Below are 18,129 nucleotides of genomic sequence, written 5' to 3' on the forward strand. Positions count from 1 at the left end.
AGTCACTGTAACTTCTCGGGCCTCAGTTTTTATTTATAAATTGGGGGTGGACGTGAACTATACGATCTCTATTTCTCGTAGCTCTAAAACTTCTAAAAGAAGGCTGGGGTCTAGTGTAACTGAAATGAGTACTGGGCTGGCCGAGAACTTAGTGGCAAATTGGTCCCAGAGCTTTGCCCTCAGTTCCACTCAACAAACCCTTATAGGAGGCTCAAGGACATCCTTCACTCTTCTTGCCACCAGCCAAACTGGCAGTGCCTCGTCAGAAATCTCTCTGGATGGTTCCCCTGCCGTCAGCCCATTGCACTGCCCTCTGCTGGACCACTGCACCCGCATCCTCTCTGCCTCCGGGCATCCTCGCTCCCCAACGCTCCTGCCGGCCCCAGGTGCCTTCCAAACACACCCTGTCACACCTTTGTCACTCTGATGTGACTGGAGACATCCCAACTGCAAATGCTTTGTGAATGTCACACAAAAGCTACTAAGTAAAAGGCACTAGGGAAGTAGCCATGTGTGGCTTCCTCCCGAAGCCAGACCTCACCCCCTCAGGTTCAGTAATGCACAAGCATGACTCACAGAATGAAGGGAAACTCTGTACTTGGGATTAAATTTTTATTATAAAGGATACAAATCGGGATCAGCCAAATGAAGAGACACACAAGGGTGAGTTCTGGGAGGGTCCGAGCACACAGCTCTCATGCCCCCTCCCCGTGGAATCAGAACATGTCACCCTCCCAGCACATCAGTGCATCTGCTGACCAGGACAGCATTGAGCTTCAGTGTCCAAAGTTCTTATTGGGGTCTCATTACTCAGGCATGATTCGTTAAGTCACTGGCCATGTGATTGATCTCAATTTCCAGGCTCCCTCCCCTCCGTGGAGATCAAGCTGGCTCAAAATCTCAACCCTCACATCACAAGGTTTCTGAAGCTAACTAGAGGCCTGCCATCAGTCACCTCAGCAGCAAAAACTCAGGTCTTATCTAAGGGACTCATGAATAACAGACATTTCTATTACTCGGGAAATTCCAAGTGTTTTAGAAGTTCTGTGCCAGGAACCCAGGACAGAGACCAGACAAATTATTTATTTAATTAAGTTATGGCCACCGAGGTGGCTCACATCTGTAATCCGAGCACTCTGGGAGGCCGAGGCGGGAGCATTGCTCGAGGTCAGGAGTTCAGGACCAGCCTGAGCAACAGTGAGACCCCGTCTTTACTAAAAACAGAAAAAATTAGCCTGGCATGGTGGCATTGTCTGTAGTCCCAGCCACTTGGGAGACTGGGGCAGGAGGATCACCTGAGCCCAGGAGTTTGAGGTTGCAGTGAGCTATGATGACACCACTACACTCTAGCCGGGACAACAGAGCAAGACTCTGTCTCAAAAAAATGTCTTTAATTAATTTTCTTATTTTAGTGATACAGACTTGCTATATCACCCAGGCTGGTCTTGAACTCCTGGCCTCAAGCAAGCTTCCCACCTCAGCCTCCCAAGTAGCTAGGACTACAGACACAAACCGCCGCACCTGGCTCCAAATCCTTTATTATACAACAGATGATCACTGGGTGACCTAAGCTGAGCTGATGAGATTCAACCCTACTTCATTTGCTGGAGTTATTGGGAACGCTATGTTCTTTTTCTGCCAGCGTTGTTCAGCTGGTAGAATGAAGCTTGGTCCTGCTGGTGGCCATCTTGCTACCTATGAAGGGACAACCTGCCTGAGAATGAAAAGTCCAGTCCAGGAAAAAGAGCTAAAAGAGGTGGAGACCAAGTTCAAATTGACCTTGTTTGAGACTCTGGCACCGACCATGCATGAAGTCATTCTACCTCTGATTTTTTAATTCTTTGAATGCATAAACTCTCTTTTCAAGTTTAAGTTGGCTTAAATTCAGGTTTCTGTTACTTATAGCTGAAAGCATCCTGAGTATTACATCCCCTGTTCTTGAGGAAGAAGTGTTTCCACCCTTCATATTAATACCTTGGCTTAACCTGGACCCTTAGTCATCCCTACCCACCTTCCCCAGAACCTTGTTCCTTCAGTGACCGTCCTCTCTCTTTTCCCCTCAGGCTTCCAGCATAATCAGTATCCCTCAGGATATAAACAAACAAGCAACTCAGTGCAGTACCTGTAGTCCCAGCTCCTTGGGAGGCTGAGGCAGGAGGATCGCTTAAGCCCGGGAGTTCTGGGCTGTAGCACACTATGCCTATGGGGCACTAGGTTCAGCATCAATATAATGACTGGCAGTGGAAGACCACCAGGTTGCATAAGAAGGGATAAACCAGCCTAGGTGGGAAACAGTGTAGGTCAAAACTCCCGTGCTGGTCGGTAGCAGGATGGAACCTGTGAATAGCCACTGCACTCCAGCCTGGGCAACACAGCAAGACCCTGTCTCTTAAAAAAAAATTAAAAATTTAAAAAACAAGCAAAGCTTTCCACCTTCTCAAACCACAACCCTCTCTCTCTCCCCTTTTCAGGCCCATTCCTCCTCCTACCTGGCCTTCCATTGACTCCTCAAACCACTACCATTTGGCTTCTGCTACCACCACGTCCCTAAAATTACTCTCACCCAGGTGGCTGAGCAATCTCTTCATTATCAATGTCTTGGTTTTTTTTTATGTTGTTTTCTCATCACTATACTAATGAGGAATCAACGTCTTCTGTAGCAGACAATGGCAGTGCACAGCCCTGATCCCCAGGGATCCCTTTTTACCATTTGGGTATGTGTTTGCCCATTTCTCCCGACACGCACACATCCTATACTCCCACACTTCCTGGTCTTTGGTGTGTGGTCTAACAGTTAGGATTATAAGATTTTTTTTTTTTTTTTTTGGAACACCCTCAAGCTATTGGAGGGCTTTGTCATGATGGAAGTACCTGGGAACTAACATCTCCCAGGGCATAGTAGCCCTTTGGTTAACGGCTGAGGGATGTTTGTGTCTGAAAGGCCCAGCTCCCTCGTCTCTGGACAAATCTGAGGCATATTTATATCTCGGGCTCCACTGTGAGATCAAACAGAACTACATTCCACCTGATATCACACACTTGATTGGCTTCCCCTCCTTCCCTCTCCTGCTTCTCCCACTCCCTTACTGGTTTCTCCTGGTAGCTCTTTCTTAATTAATCATTTGCATACAAATCCTCATCTTAAGGTGTTTCTGGGAAACCTCACCCAAGACATCATCTCAGCACTTTTTACTTCTCTTTCTTTGCCTGTTAAATGTTGATTATTCCCCAGACTAGGCCCTGGGCCCTCTTCTCCTTTCTATATATGTGGCCTGGACAATCTCATTGACGGCCATGGCTTCACCTATTTCTCATGTCTGATCACCACCAAACTGCTTTGCGCGGCTCACTATAAATTCATCTCTGCTGGACAGCTCCACCTAGTTGTCCAAGGATACCTCGTGCACTGTCTAGTAGCCACTAGCCACCTGTGGCTGTTTTAATTTTAATTAATTTATTTTTAGAGACAGCGTCTTGCTCTGTCACCAAGGATGGAGTGCAGTGGCACAATCATAACTCACTGCAGCCTGAAACTCCTGGACTCAAGGGATCCTCCTGCCTCAGGCTCCCAAGTAGCTAGGATTACAGGTATGTGCCACTATTTTTTTTTTTTAATTTTTTGTAGAGATGGGGTCTCACTGTTACCCAGGCTGGTCTCTAAACTTCTGGGCTCAAGTGATCCTCTCACCTTGGCCTCCCAAAGTACTGGGATTACAGATGGGAGCCACCATGTGAGAACTGTTTTAATTTTAATTAACTAAAACTTCAGTTCTTTAGTCACATTAGCCACATTTCAAGTACTTAATAGCCACATGTGGCTAGTGGCTACAATATTGGACAGTGCCAGTGTGATGTAGAACATTTCAATCATATCCCAGAAAGTTTTATTGGACAGCTTAGACATAACACTTTCAAACCCAACTCATCATCGCTAGCCTCTTGCCTTTCTGTAATCTTCAGCTGTGTGTCTCTCTCCCAGGCAATGATGGACCAACTACAGAAAAAGGGTGTGTAAGAGTATGTGGGGCGAAGGTGGGTGGACCACAGGAATAGGGTCCTTTTCATTGACATCTTCCTCTGAACTGGGAAGAGGGATGAACCAAGCTGGTGTGTTGTGAGCTGATGTTAGTTTGGTTAGAGCTAGGGGCTAAGATTGCCTGAGCCAGGCCTTTCCACAAGTTCTTCCACCTCCGTCTGGCAGTCACAGCTGTGAACAAACATGGTTATGAGAGTCAGGGTATTTATCCATCTCCATTCTTTGGGTTAGTTGCCTCTGTAAGGTTCCAGGATGGGCACTTGATTCAATCAGCTGGTCAGTTCTGGCAATTTCATTGGGAATCTCAGAAAAGAAGCGTTTTCCTTCCAGAGTTGCTAGGCTAGTAGGACTTAAATTTGGAGCTATAGAAAGCCACCTTGCCACTAAGAGAGGACAGCCTGCCTTAGAGTGAAGCGAAGTGCACAGGGAAAGCAGGACCAGAGATAGTGAACCACAGGTTCCTGATTATCTTTTGGCCCCTGTCTTCAGCTGTCTGGAAGAAGTTTGATCCACTCTGGACTTTTCAATTACTTGAGTCATAGGTTTCCTATTGTTTAGGCCAGCTGGAGCTGGGTCAATGAGAGACAAGATTGATAGAGGATCTCAATATGCTCACGATTTCGACCAACCCTGTATACCTTAATTGTTCTCAGTTTCAGCTGGCCTTGATGTCTCTCTTGAGCTCTGGGCTGTATGTCCACCTGCTTCCTGAGGTCCCACAAGCACATCCAAAATTGACCTCATTATTTCTCACCCCTATCTTTATTTCCCCTCTCAGAGAAACCAAGGTCGTAAGTTCAGGCTCCGCCTCCCCGCGGGGCCTCCCGAAGGTCACCCGTTTCTTTCCTCGTCCAGATCCTTGGGGGCGGTGTCCGCGTCCCCCTAAGCGGCCGGGCCGGCCGGGCGCTCTAGGCTGCAGCGGGCCCTTCAAAAAGCCTCATCATCTCGCTGGTTTCCGGTACTCGGCGGCCACTCTAGCCTTCAGCAGGGCCGCAGGACTCTGTTGCCTAAAGTGCCCTCTCTATGGTTGACGTATCTCCTTTGTCCCGAGTGTCCTGCGGGAGGACGTTCTGGTGGCATCCCACCCCTTCCCACGGCTGTCTCTGTGGTCCCTTTTAGGTGCAACCGGAGAAGTCCCTGAAGCCCTACGAGGTTGACACCTATAGGTCTTAAGGGTCTGTGCGAACTAGGAGGATGGCGGAAGTTAGTATGAAGGTAGCCTTCCCTTCGCCGCTCTTCTCTATGGTCGCTTCCTTCTGCGACAGGAAAAGGGGTCCCGGCGCCTGCGCAAAACCGGGCTGGGCGCTCGTCGCGGAGGGGGTGGGGGTGCGCAGGGAGCGGGAGGTGCCGCCGCCGCCGGAGCTAACCGCGGGGACCGAGATGCAGGTGGGACCGGAACCGGAACCCCCCCTCTTCAAGTGCCTCTTTCCTCTCCGCGTCCCGGCCCCGGCGCCTGAGAACGAGCCCTGGGTGGGGGTGGGCGTGGAGGGCCGGGCTGGGGGGCGCTCGGCCCCGCAGAGTGCAGCAGACAGGGCTGGTTCTGAGGAGGCTGTGTCCCCGGAGAAGGGACGGGTGCGGGGTGGATTGACCACCGGGCCCGGAGGGTCCGAGCCAAGGAGCGGAGCCTGCACTCTCCACCACCCGCCCTTCGGGAAATATCAGAACTGAGCCAAGAGGCAGGTGCACCGGGAAAATGTGTCTGAGTCCTGCTTGGCAGGAGAGAAACTGAGTCACCAGCTCAGGAGCCGCAGGGTCAGCGGACCTGAAGGGGGCTGGCTGCCTGTGGTGCAGAGGGTTGGGTGGGCCTGTGCAGGCTGAGGTGGCCTCTGGCTGGAGATTGGTCTCTGCTGTGTCTGCACCTCTTGGCTCGGTTCCCCGGTGCTCCATGACTCCTGCATCTTCTGGCTGCTTCTCGTTGGTTTGGAGTTATCCCTGTGGTTGGGGCCGTCTGAGTGTGTAGGGCTTAGGCCGAGGTGATAGAGGGGGAGTCGCTGACTTTCAGCCTGGCTGTGCGTTTGAGTAGGAGTCAGGTTGCGGAGGATTTGGGGAGAGTTTTCTGAGCTGCCCTAGCCCCAGTTACCTTCCAGTACGGCACGGAGGAGCACTAACAAAAGAGCCGTGGGTTGTAAATTCCACGCCCAGCTCTGCCACTTTCTAGTTGTAAGACCTTGGGAAGGCTCTTCCTTTCTTTAATTTCTCTTTTAGAGTGTTAGAACCGTGATACTCTTGTCCTCCACGAAGAGAGTAACAATGGCAGTCATTTCTTGTGTGCTTACTTTGTGTCAAGAACTGACATATTCCACTTAATTCTCCCAACAATTCTAGCAGGTGGGGATCATTAACTCTGTTTCACAGATAGGAAAACTGAGGCTCAGAGAGGACATGTAATTAGTTAAGATCACACAGCTGATAGGTGGCTGACCTGAGGTCTCAGCCTAAGTCTGACATCAGGACCCCTGGCCTTTAAGCAGCAGGCTAGCAGCCTTTAGGGCACACTCCAGTGAGAGAAGAGCGAGAGGAAATATCTTAGGGCCCCAGCTCCCTGTGATATTTTGGCCAGCAGAGACTTGCCCTGACCCAACCCACAGTCTCTCCTCGGGTGCTGCCACCTCAGGGCCCCAGGCTGAAGGGGCACCGAAGAAGTGGGCTGGGCTGTAGCTATTCCAAGTCTCCTGCACGCAGTCATTGGGTGCTGGACTCCGGGGTGAGCTTTCAAAACAATTGCTGTTTCAATCTGTCATCCATCCATCCCCCTTAATGAGTAACCTCCCTCCAAAAAGCTGGACCATAAGGTGCACGAGGCAGGATCTCTAAGCTCTGTGGTCCCCGCTCTTCTCTGGCCCCGTGAGAGCTGGAGCGGTAAGGCACTCCCTGGGGACAAGGACTGTGCAGTGGGAAAACAGTAGACCTGGAGTTCTGAAACTTTTCTGAGCTTCAGTTTCCTCATCTGTTAGAGCGGCTATTAAAACCTCTCACAGGTAAGGGTAAGATAACCACGTGGAATCCTCTAGAATGTCACATGGGAAGTGTATAATGAGCATTGGAGGATCCATCATAGAGAAGGAGGTGATCTGGAAAAGTTGTTTGTTTGTTTGTTTGTTTGTTTTGGTCGGGGGCGGGGGAGGGGGGCGCAGGGGAAGGTGCTCCACAGTCCTCTGTCACTTGTAGATCTGAAGCCAGGGGAGGTGGCCAGGAAAGCAGCAGGGTGTGGGCAGGCTAGACCTTAGGGCACCAGTTGAGTGGGGCTTGTGGGGTGCGAGGGTCTGGGAGAGGGAAAGGCGGTTTGGTTCTCTTGCCCATTGCTCTATGAGGAGTCTGAACTGGCCTAGGGAGTCTGGCTTGGGGTGGGACTCTCCACTAGTCCCACCTGAGCAGTGACCTGGTGTATGTGCCTCTCTTTCCTGCAGCTGCTGCCGCTCAGCCCGTGTCTTCTGGCCGCTTCCCTCTTTGCTGCCCCTCCCCACAGGCTCCCCCTCTCCACCTCCTGGGGACCATCATGAATGGTGCCCCTTCCCCGGAGGATGGGGCCTCCCCCTCCCCTCCCCCGCTGCCACCACCTCCTCCCCCTAGTTGGCGGGAGTTCTGCGAGTCCCATGCCCGGGCTGCCGCCCTGGATTTTGCCCGCCGTTTCCGCCTCTACCTGGCCTCCCACCCGCAATACGCGGGGCCGGGGGCTGAGGCCGCCTTCTCCCGCCGTTTTGCCGAGCTCTTCCTGCAGCACTTCGAAGCGGAGGTGGCCCGGGCCTCTGGCTCCCTCTCACCACCCATCCTGGCTCCCCTGAGTCCTGGTGTGGAGATCTCGCCACATGACCTGTCCCTTGAGAGCTGCAGGGTGGGCGGGCCCCTGGCTGTGCTGGGCCCTTCTCGATCATCTGAGGACCTGGCCGGCCCCCTCCCTTCCTCGGTCTCTTCCTCTTCTACGACCTCCTCGAAGCCGAAGCTAAAGAAACGCTTCTCCCTCCGATCAGTGGGTCGCTCCGTCCGCGGTTCAGTCCGTGGCATCCTGCAGTGGCGGGGGACCGTCGACCCCCCCTCCCCAGCGGGGCCCCTGGAAACCTCATCAGGCCCCCAAGTCTTAGGTGGAAACAGCAACTCCAACTCCTCTGGCGGGGCTGGGACCATTGGTAGGGGACTGGCAAGTGATGGAACATCCCCTGGGGAAAGATGGACTCACCGTTTTGAGAGGCTGAGACTGAGTCGGGGAGGGGGGACCCTGAAGGACGCAGTGGGGACGGTACAGAGGGAAGAGCTGCTGAGTTTCATGGGGGCTGAAGAGGCAGCCCCTGAGCCAGCGTGCTTGGGCCGGGGAGGTGGGGCAGCTGGACCTACCTCAGGGGGAGGAGGGCAACCTCAGTGGCAGAAGTGTCGCTTACTGCTTCGAAGTGAAGGAGAAGGAGGAGGAGGAAGTCGTCTGGAGTTCTTTGTACCACCCAAGGTGAGCCCCCAAGGAGGGTGGGTGACTGGGAGCGAGTGATAGAGCAGCCGGGGTGGTAACTCAGCCCTGCACGTAAGCCCTAAGCCGCGGGGTTTAGCAGCCCACTTGCAGAGTTTTACTTACTGTTTGTTTTCAAAGCTAGCTCCAGGCTCTGTGTTAGTAGCTGCGGGCAGGATGGAGAAAGCAGTGTTACTACCTCTGTCTACCTCCCCTAGGATGCAAAGGGAAAGATGGTCCCTGCACACCAAAAACCTGGATTTTCTTCTCCCTCCCAACCTAGGCATCTCGGCCCCGACTCAGCATTCCCTGCTCCACGATCACAGATGTCCGGACGACCACAGCCCTGGAGATGCCTGACCGGGAGAACACGTTTGTGGTTAAGGTAGGAGCTCTGAGGTCCCCACCCCCTGGGAGTGCTCATGTTGGGGAGAAAGCTCTCAGTACATTTAAGCAAGTAACATTAGCAGAGTGGGGTATGTACATGTCCAGTGCCTTGAGAGTGTGTGCCTGGGGCTGTAGCTTTTCTGGAAGGTGGGTAGAGAGGGAGATTTTTTTTAGACAGGGTCTTGCTCTGTTGGCCAGGCTAGAGTGCAGTGGCATCACCATAGCTCACTGCAGCCTGCCAACTCCTGGGCTTAAGTGATCCTCCTGCCTTAGCCTCTTGAGAAGCTGGGACTGCAGGCACACGCCACCATGCCTGGCTAATTTTTCTGTTTTTGTAGAGATGGGGTCTTGTTCTGTTGCTCAGGCTGGTCTGGAACTCCTAGCCTCAAGTGGTCCTCCCACCTCGGCCTCCCAGAGTGCTGGGATCACAGGCATGAGCCACCACACCTGGCCCATGTTTTCTTTTTAGACAGCCTACATGTCTTGTTCTCATTAGGGGTGGATTAAGGACTCAGGATGTGGACATGGCTTGTGGGCCTCCTCCCTGCACCCTGCGCTGGGTGAAGCCCTCCACTTGTGTCCACAGGTGGAAGGCCCCTCGGAGTATATCCTAGAGACAGCTGATGCTCAACATGTGAAGGCCTGGGTGTCTGACATCCAAGAGTGCCTGAGCCCAGGGTGAGGAGCCTGACTTCTGTTACTGAGGGGACCTGGAGGTGGGGGTGGGGAGCAGCCTTGTGCCTCTCACCTGGTGACTTTCCTCCCAGCACCATTTTCCCTGTCTCTGCAGACCCTGCCCTGCTACCAGTCCCCGCCCCATGACTCTCCCTCTGGCCCCTGCGACCTCATTCCTTACAAGGGAGAACACAGACAGCCTGGAGCTATCCTGTCTGAATCACTCAGAAAGTCTGCCCAGCCAGGATCTGCTGCTGGGACCCAGCGAGAGCAACGATCGCCTGTCGCAGGGTAAGGATGGAGCCTTAGAGGAACTGTGAGCCTCAAAAGCTGCCACGTGAGCCCCTGCCGTACTCTCTCTAGGCTCTGCTGTGTGTCCCATCCCTTCCCCCAGCTGCCCTGCCCCCACTGAATGTCTGTCTTTTGTCTCTGAACATGCCAGGCACTCTCAAGCCACAGTTTGCCATTTAGAACTGTCACCATCCCCACTACACACAGGCCCCAAGCAAACTCCAGTTCAGTCTTCCACACCCAGCCCTGTCACTTTTACCATAAGTCTCCTGCAGGCCACCACTCTGGCTGGAGATGACAGTTCTCTGCTCCAAGCTTCCCGAACACTTTGTAGAAATCTTTGTTTTGCTCTTAGGTTTGTGTCTCTGTATGTACGTTGATGGCACTAAATTTTCTTTTGACTCTACTTTTTGGTCTGACCAAGTGCACATACCCTACCCACACAGATACGCACAAAGACGTACAATGCCTGGTCCCAACTCACCTCTCCAGACTCGGCTTCCACTGTACCCTTTTCTCCTGATCCTCCGTTCTGAGTTTCAGCTGCAGAGTGCCTGGCACACAGGCTGTATTCAGCGAACGAACAAATGAACCGTAGAATTTTAGAGCCAGAATGGACCTTACGAGTTATCAGCTCTCAGGCAGCTAAGATCAGGGAGAGGAAAGGGCTTTTCTGGGGTCACCTGAGTGTCATTGACAAAGATAGGGGCTGTGCCAGCCTGATTCCTGAGTCACTGCTCTCTGCTCTCCACACATACCTGTCTTCTGTGCACCGACTATGTACGACGTCCGTGTCGGCTCAGGCCTGCTGCTCCCCAACACCCAGGAAGGCAGGCCTAGTACTTCCCTGGCCCTGTGCTGGTCTCAGATGAGGGACCCAGAGATGCCTGAGATGAGCTCCTTGCCCTCCACGGGCTCACAGTCTAGCTGGATTGACAAGACATCACTCCCTATAAAAAGCAGGTACCCAAGGCTGAGAGTCTATGCTTAGTGTCCCCTGAGCAGCACAGGCAGGAGGCATGTTGGGAGCTCAGAGGAGAAAGAGAATGGGAAGGTAGAAGAGGTGAGAGAAAGAACACGGCTTGAAGGAGGCGAATGATGAGGGCAGAGACTTGAGGTGGGAGGGCTCAGGATATCTGGAAAAATTAGGATGATTGGGCTGAAGTGAAGGATACGTGAATACAAGTTAAGGTAAAGATCAAGAGGCCGGGCGCAGTGGCTCACGCCTGTAATCCCAGAACTTTAGGAGCCCCAGGCAGGAGGATGGCTTGAGGCCAGGAGTCCAAGACCAGCCTGGGCAACATAGTGAGACCCCGTCACTACCAAAAAAAAAAAAAGTTAAAGATGGAGTTGGAGGCTGGGCACGGTGGCTCACGCCTGTAATCCTAGCACTCTGGGAGGCCAAGGCGGGTGGATCGCTCAAGGTCAGGAGTTCGAGACCAGCAAGACCCCATCTCTACTAAAAATAGAAAGAAATTATATGGACAACTAAAAATATATATAGAAAAAATTAGCCGGGCATGGTGGCACATGCCTGTAGTCCCAGCTACTCGGGAGGCTGAGGCGGTGGGATCGCTTGAGCTCAGGAGTTTGAGGTTGTTGTGAGCTAGGCTGACGCCACGGCACTCACTCTAGCCCGGGCAACAGAGCAAGACTCTGTCTCAAAAAAAAAAAAAAAAAGATGGAGTTGGTATAGGTTGGGGGGATTAATAGAAGGAAGATCTTACAGTTGGAGGCTTTGTTCTGTAGTCCAAAAAGGACTCCTTTTTAATGTCAAAATATTTGAGGCATTCAACCCCCCGCCTCTGCAACCATTTTTCAGCTGTTGATTGAGAAAAGATAGAGGCATTTGGATTCTGGGACCTCCTTGCAATAACTTGGAGCGATTGGTGACAGGCCAGCAGGGGTCACCGCCTGCAGGGGTGTTGGCGATAGGCCCGCCCGCTGACCCTGCCAGTGCACACGGGGGAGGCTGCTGGCGGGGGCCCAGGAGACCAGTCCTGTGCAAGAGGAGCTTGTTGAGTTCTCAACTTTGCCCTCCCGTTTTTTCCAGGGGCATACGGGGGCCTCTCAGACCGCCCCTCGGCATCCATCTCCCCCAGTTCCGCCTCCATTGCCGCCTCCCATTTTGACTCAATGGAACTGCTTCCCCCAGAGTTGCCCCCTCGCATCCCCATTGAAGAAGGACCCCCAGCAGGGACAGTTCATCCCCTCTCAGCCCCCTACCCTCCCCTGGACACTCCGGACACAGCCACAGGTACCAGAGGTGTGAGTGTGTGTCCCCAGGCCCCGGTGCCTGCCTTCCTGAAACTCATACCTTGGGGTCCTGAGGGATCTGACCCGGGGGAGGGAGATGCCACGTGGGGGGAGGAGGCGCCTCGAGAGGATAGCAGGGCTCTTTTCTCCCAGGATGGGGGAGGCTTCCCTGACACCCCGGTTTCCCTCCCTCTCTCCTTCCTGAAGGGTCATTCCTGTTCCAGGGGGAGTCAGAGGGAGGTGATGGGGACCAGCCCCTCTCCGGATATCCTTGGTTCCATGGGATGCTCTCTCGACTCAAGGCTGCCCAGTTAGTGCTGACAGGAGGCACTGGCTCCCATGGTGTCTTCCTGGTGCGGCAGAGCGAGACGAGGCGGGGTGAATATGTCCTCACTTTCAACTTCCAGGGCAAGGCCAAGGTGAGTGGCTGAGGAACAGGCTCTGTGTGGGTGGATGGGGGGCGCCGTCCCAGGGAGCTTGGGCTCCTGCCTAACTGCTCATCCTGCCCTCAGCACCTGCGTTTGTCCCTGAATGAAGAGGGTCAGTGCCGGGTCCAGCACCTGTGGTTCCAGTCCATTTTCGATATGCTCGAGCATTTCCGGGTGCACCCCATCCCTCTGGAGTCTGGAGGCTCCAGTGATGTTGTCCTTGTCAGCTATGTCCCGTCCTCCCAGCGACAGCAGGGTGAGCAGAGCAGGTCTGCAGGGGAGGAGGTGCCCGCGCACCCAAGAAGTGAGGTGTGTGCGCCAGAAAGATGGGGCGGGGGGCTCTGAGGAGAGGCTTTGCGTGGGAGAGCAGGGTAGGGAAGGTTCCTCCCAAGGGGTTTGGGAGGGAAAGAAACACGCTGATAGGACGTAGGAAGGCAGAGGGCTCCCTGCTGGAGCGGGAGGCAGCTGTGAGGTGGGCTGGTGCATCCCCATTCCATCGGACCCCTCTGTTCCATCGTCTGTCTGTCTCCTGGATCCATCCTTCCCGGCCGTGTCTTTGCCCTGCAGCACAGCCTGGCCTCGGGCCTGCCCTCCTTGGGGACACTCGGTCTGCTCCCCTCCCTGCTCCCTTGGTGTCTGATGCCCCTGTCTGATCTCTCCCTTTCCCCCTGCCCCAACGTCCCATCTGTCCCCACGTTGCCCCTCCCCCCAGGCCGGGAGCAGGCCGGGAGCCATGCAGGGGTGTGCGAGGGAGATGGATGCCACCCCGATGCCTCCTCCACCCTCATGCCCTTCGGAGCGAGTGACTGTGTGTAAGTGTGGTCCTCCTCTCACCACCGCCCATGATCCATCTTCCATGGACGGGGGGTGGGGGTGGGGTCACTCAGGAGATGGGGTGCGGGGGAGATAGCACATGGCTCCTGGGGCCCCAGCGAAGGGGAGGCCGCCGCAAGAGCTCGCCTCCCTCCACAATCGGTCTGTCTTCTTACCGTTCCTATCCAGAATCGAACACCTCCCATGACCCACCCCAGCCCCCTGAACCCCCTTCATGGACAGATGCCCCACATGCTGGGGCAGAAGAGGCGTCGGGGGCGCCAGAAGTGGCGGCAGCAGCAGCCGCAGCAGCCAAAGAGAGGCAAGAGAAAGAGAAAGCGGGCGGTGGAGGGGTCCAGGAAGAGCTGGTCCCCGTGGCTGAGCTGGTCCCCGTGGTGGAATTGGAAGAGGCCGTAGCACCTTGCACGGAGGCCCAGGGAGGCGCTGGATCTGGTGGGAACTCTGGGCTGACCCTGATGGTGCAGCTCCAGCAGTTACCACGAGGGGGCGATGGAGAAGAAGGGGGCCACCCCAGAGCCATTAATAACCAGTACTCGTTTGTGTGAGACGCCCTACCCACCCTTCCTCCACTCGTTGTTCCCCAGCCCTCAGTTCCTGAGACCGGGCTGGGCAGGGACATAGAGGTAGAAACCCCTCCCACGTGCTTCCTGACCTCATTGGCCAAGGGCATACGTGTTGGTACAAGCAGAGGTTCAAGAGCCCTGTTGCCCCCCCAGTTCATACACTACAGGCGCCCCTTCCCCTGGGCAGAGGATTTGGGCTCCATTACCTCCCTGAGGGGCTCTTGTGGTTAGCCCCACCCCTGGGGGCCATCTCCCCATGAACCACCCCTCAGCCCAAGGAAGGGTGAGGGGGGAAGGGCTGTCAGTTATATTAAGATTGTTGTTGTTGTTGTTTTAAACAAAATGAAGAAGCATAAATAAATAAAAGGGTTTATCTCAGTTCCATCACGATGGCTGTGGCCAGTGTTTGCAGCAGGGACCGGGACAGGCGGGTTGGGAAGGCAGTGCAGCGCTGTGAGGCCAGAGAGCTGGCCCAGGCCTTGCCCCTGTCACCCTCCAGTCCAGTGCTTCCAGGGCCGTCCCTCTCTGAGGCAGTCTTGTTTATCGAGAGGTAAGTGCACAGCTAAATGGTGCTTCTTGGGGTCTCCAGCAAGTTCTTTCAGTGCGATAAGACAGGGAGCGCAGGACTGATGATCTAGGGCCTTTCCTGCGCGAGGGAGAAGGCAGGCAGAGAGACAGAGGGACACATCGTGTTGGGAGAGAGTTGATGTGGCAGAGTCTGGCTGCAGAGGGGCCTAAGGGCAGACTGGTCGCCTGTCCCCCTCTCGGAGCCAGGCTGGAGGACCGATGACAAAGGGCATTGGCTTTGCTCCTGACTGCCGCTCATTGGCTGTGAGCTGGGCAAGGTGTAGTCACTCTGGGCCTTCCTGCCCTCATCTGTAAAATGTGAAGTTTCCTCTAAGTCACGGCTGCTGACATGATTTGTTTGGCATGGATAGTGTTTCCATGTGAGGTGCACGTAAAAATCCAGATGACCGGCTTCCACACTGCTCCACCTTCCACTCCTGCTCCAGCCCCACCGGCTCATCGCTCACCTGTTGGGTTTGCAACGCCTCCCCCCTTGCTGCACCCCCTTAAACACAGGCTCTGCCCTCAGAATCTCCAACAGAGGGCACACCTGGGCTTCCCAGCCACGGGGCTGGCGGGTGCCAACAAGGAGGGGCTGGCGTTTGAAGAATCCCACCTACTGCGCTTGGCCCTCTCCCCACCTCCATCCAGCTCTGCCTCTGACCATCCTGCCTCTCTCCCTCCAGGCAGCGTGGAGCCCGCACCCACGCCGCTCAGCCTCGGCCCCCACCGCCACGCGGCCCTACCCACGCTCATGACCTTGCTATTCTGGGCCTCTCGTCCTGTCAGGAGATGGACAGGAGACAGCTGGGCTCACAGGCCACCCAGACTCGGAGCTAGCCGGGGGAAGCCTGCTGGCTCTCCCTGTTCCATCTAATCCCTGGGGCTCCCCCAAACCTTGGCCTTAGGAAACTGGGGATAGAATCAGCCTTGAAAAGGAGGGGGGATGCTTTGGAGATCTAGGTGCCCTGTTCTCCAAGTGAGATGGTGAGCGAAAGCCATGGTGCCCTGGGGTAAGCAGGGCCTGATCCTCCTAATCTAGCAGCAACTGGTGCTCTGAGGCTCCCCCTCCCCCAAACCCTGCCAGCCTTCGGCACTTGCCTCCCAAAGATGGGGCAGGGGAGGGGTATGAGGACACCCACCCAACAGGCACATCTTGTCTGTTGGAGCCTGACACAGTATCTCCCTCTAAGTCTTTCTTTGCAGATGGTTAAACCCAAGTTCGGAACTGGCCAGGGATCGGCCAGGCTCTGTCTCCATATCCTTCAGACCCAGGTCTCTCCCGTTCTCTCAGCTCCAGTCTTCAGGTGTGGGAGGAAGAGCACCTTCCAGCCCCGGGCTTGCAGACCCCCGCGGGAAGGGACGGGACCCAGCAGAGAGCCTCTTCGCGCAGCCTCCCTCCATCCCAGTTCACACCCACAGCCTCCCTGCTGGTGATCCTGCTGCAGCTCTGAGCTGGTGGCTTTCCCTCTCTGGCTTCAGTTTCCCCCTCTGGGAAGCTGGGGGAGGTAGGAACGAATAACCTTAAAGGCCCCCCGTTGGCAGGAATGTCCTGTAAAGCCTGCCTCCTGTCCTGGGTCTCATGCTCTCAACTCCCTTGAAGCTACCCATCTCCCCTGTCAGCCCTCTCCATATTTGGGCATTCCTGCTGCTGTAAGACAGTGGCCCCTGTCACTCCTCCAGGTGCGGGTGGGGAGAAGCCAGCCAGTGCCAAAGCCAGAAGGCTTGGTGGGTGTTGAGCCTGACTCTAGCCTGAGACAGTGGGCGCTGGGCCAGGTGGAGATGCCGCGATGTGACCCCCAAAACTTACACCCCATTGCCTAAGCCCCCTCACATTCCAGGTCACAGCAGGACTCTGCTTCAGGGGAGGGGTTTGTTGGAACTGTGAAAAGGGGGCGGGAAGGAGTACCTTGTCCTCAACTCACCCAGGAGGCTGTGCCTCCCCCAAATCTAGGCAGAAGAAGGGATGAGTCTGGGAGGCTAAATCCTCTAGTTCATCCACCCCTGGGGGCCCCATCTCCCCAAAAGTGGGGGCTCCCCTTTTCTCTGCCCTTGTGTCTTCTATGATGTTCTCTGCCTAGCATCCTGAGCCCGAGTGAGGAATGCTTTCATTAGTCCATACTCCTCCTTGCTCATTTCAGGAAACTGAGGCCTGGACAGAGGAAAGACTTGAGCCCAGGGTCACCCTGCTCCTTCCCCTCACTGACCTTTCCCCAACACTCTGATCTGCCTTCGTTTCCTCCCCTGCCCATACCCCATGGTACCCTCCCTCTGTTCCTCCAGCAGCTGCCCTGGTGGTAACCAAGAGACGCCCCCATCTTGGAGCAGGGGTGGGGAGGGCTGGCTCAGAGCAGCTGCTTCTCTGAGGAAGCTGACACCAAGGCCAGCCGCTCAGCAACAACTTGTGGCTTTGCACCCAGCCCCGGGGTCCCCGCCCACCTGGCTGCTGCTAGCCAGCTCCCTGCTGTCCCTTTTCCCCACTGCTCTCAGACTTCCCTCTGACCCTGGTGGCCCTGTCTCTCTGCTCCACCCCCTCCCCAGCTCTCTTCTGTCCTCATTTCCCCTAGACGTGTCCCAGAAATCTGCGCCCACCGTTCCTTTGGTCTGGAGCCTCTGCTTTACCCGGCTTCCCCAGCCCCCTTCCTTGCCGCCTGTCAGCGGGGCGTGCCCGATCCCCATTGCCCCCACCGACATACGCAGTGGCAGAGTGGAGTGAGGACCAGGCACCCCTGCGCTCTGCCATGTGAACCTCTTGGGTTAAAGAGAGTGCGGTGTGGGGTGAGGTGACCCTCATTTCATGACTTGGGGTGACCCCTGCCCTCATCCTCAAACAGTTATCCTTCCCCCTCTGCCATCAGCACATTCTGTAGCCTCTTGGGTTACCTGGCCGCCTGGGTGTCCCATTTTCTTGGCGGGGGGATACTCCGTCAGGGATGGGGGGGCCCTGAAGGCTGCGTTCCCAGAGGCTGAGTTAGAGCAATGGGGGGAGAGACAGGCAGTGCAGCGCTGGCTTTGCTCACCCGGGCCTGGACACTAAATCCCTTGTTGATGGCTGTGGCAACCCCTCCCTAGGGTAGGGTTACCATCTTCTGCCCTGTCCCCTTGACCCTCTCCCCTCCTTACTTCCCCTGTCCCTCTAGGGCCACTTCCTCTGGCCCCTAAAAGATGTCTTCCCTGCTTCAGTGCCCCAGGGCTTGGAGTGTCTCTGCCACTCATTCACAACTAGCTGAGGGAGAAGGAGATGGGCAATGGCAACAGGCTCAGGGCAGATGGGGCAGGAAGGGGGGGTGTGGAAAGCGAAAGGTGAGGCCCGGTGTGGAAGAGGCCTTAAGGGAAGAGCTGGGGGGATGAGTTTGGAACAGGAAATTCAGTGCAACTGGGGAAGTCGAGGCACCTGGGGGTGAGGTCAGTAGCAGATGACAGAAAGTGAAGTCTCCCTGTCCCCCCCCCCCCGCCCCATTCCTGGGGCTGGGGCCACCTTTGCTTCCCTCATGAGTGACATCTCAGGCTGCAGCCCCACTGTTCCCCCTCTGTCAGCAGAAATATCTCTCTACTGACCCCTCCTGCTGGAGTCTCAGCCAGCCAATCCTTGATCTAGGGGAGGGGGGAGCCTGGGCCCCCCCCACTCCCTCATAAGGACCAGCTGGGGGCCGGGGGGGT

The 18,129-nt window shown here is 55.4% G+C and overlaps 1 protein-coding gene across 4 annotated transcripts; it reads left to right on the forward strand.

The window, feature by feature from the left end:
* Positions 1-5,327: 5,327 nt before the first annotated feature.
* SH2B1 (SH2B adaptor protein 1) lies at positions 5,328-14,284 on the forward strand. Of its 4 annotated transcripts, none has more exons than XM_069486739.1 (10): positions 5,328-5,422; positions 7,444-8,471; positions 8,752-8,853; positions 9,442-9,533; positions 9,646-9,821; positions 11,875-12,078; positions 12,285-12,496; positions 12,590-12,814; positions 13,218-13,317; positions 13,508-14,284. In XM_069486739.1, coding segments are annotated over exons 2-10 (2,052 nt in total). In that variant the 5' UTR covers positions 5,328-5,422; positions 7,444-7,532; the 3' UTR covers positions 13,510-14,284. The 4 variants fall into 4 exon arrangements, with proteins under 4 accessions (XP_069342840.1, XP_069342841.1, XP_069342843.1 ...); XM_069486740.1 differs by having other exon boundaries at positions 12,590-12,761; XM_069486742.1 differs by lacking the exon at positions 7,444-8,471 and having other exon boundaries at positions 8,795-8,853; positions 12,590-12,761.
* The last annotated feature ends 3,845 nt before the right edge of the window (positions 14,285-18,129 follow it).

This window comes from Eulemur rufifrons, chromosome 14, assembly GCF_041146395.1.
Source record: "Eulemur rufifrons isolate Redbay chromosome 14, OSU_ERuf_1, whole genome shotgun sequence".
Lineage (NCBI taxonomy): Eukaryota > Metazoa > Chordata > Mammalia > Primates > Lemuridae > Eulemur > Eulemur rufifrons.

What these genes read in the sequence shown, in the direction of transcription:
- SH2B1 (XM_069486741.1), top strand. Translation starts at nt 7,533, where the DNA reads ATGAATGGTGCCCCTTCCCCGGAGGATGGGGCCTCCCCCTCCCCTCCC. An exon ending in CAACGATCGCCTGTCGCAGG is followed by an intron (nt 9,822 to 11,874) that starts GTAAGGATGGAG and finishes CGTTTTTTCCAG; the next exon opens with GGGCATACGGGGGCCTCTCA. An exon ending in GTCCTCCCAGCGACAGCAGG is followed by an intron (nt 12,762 to 13,507) that starts GTGAGCAGAGCA and finishes GTTCCTATCCAG; the next exon opens with AATCGAACACCTCCCATGAC.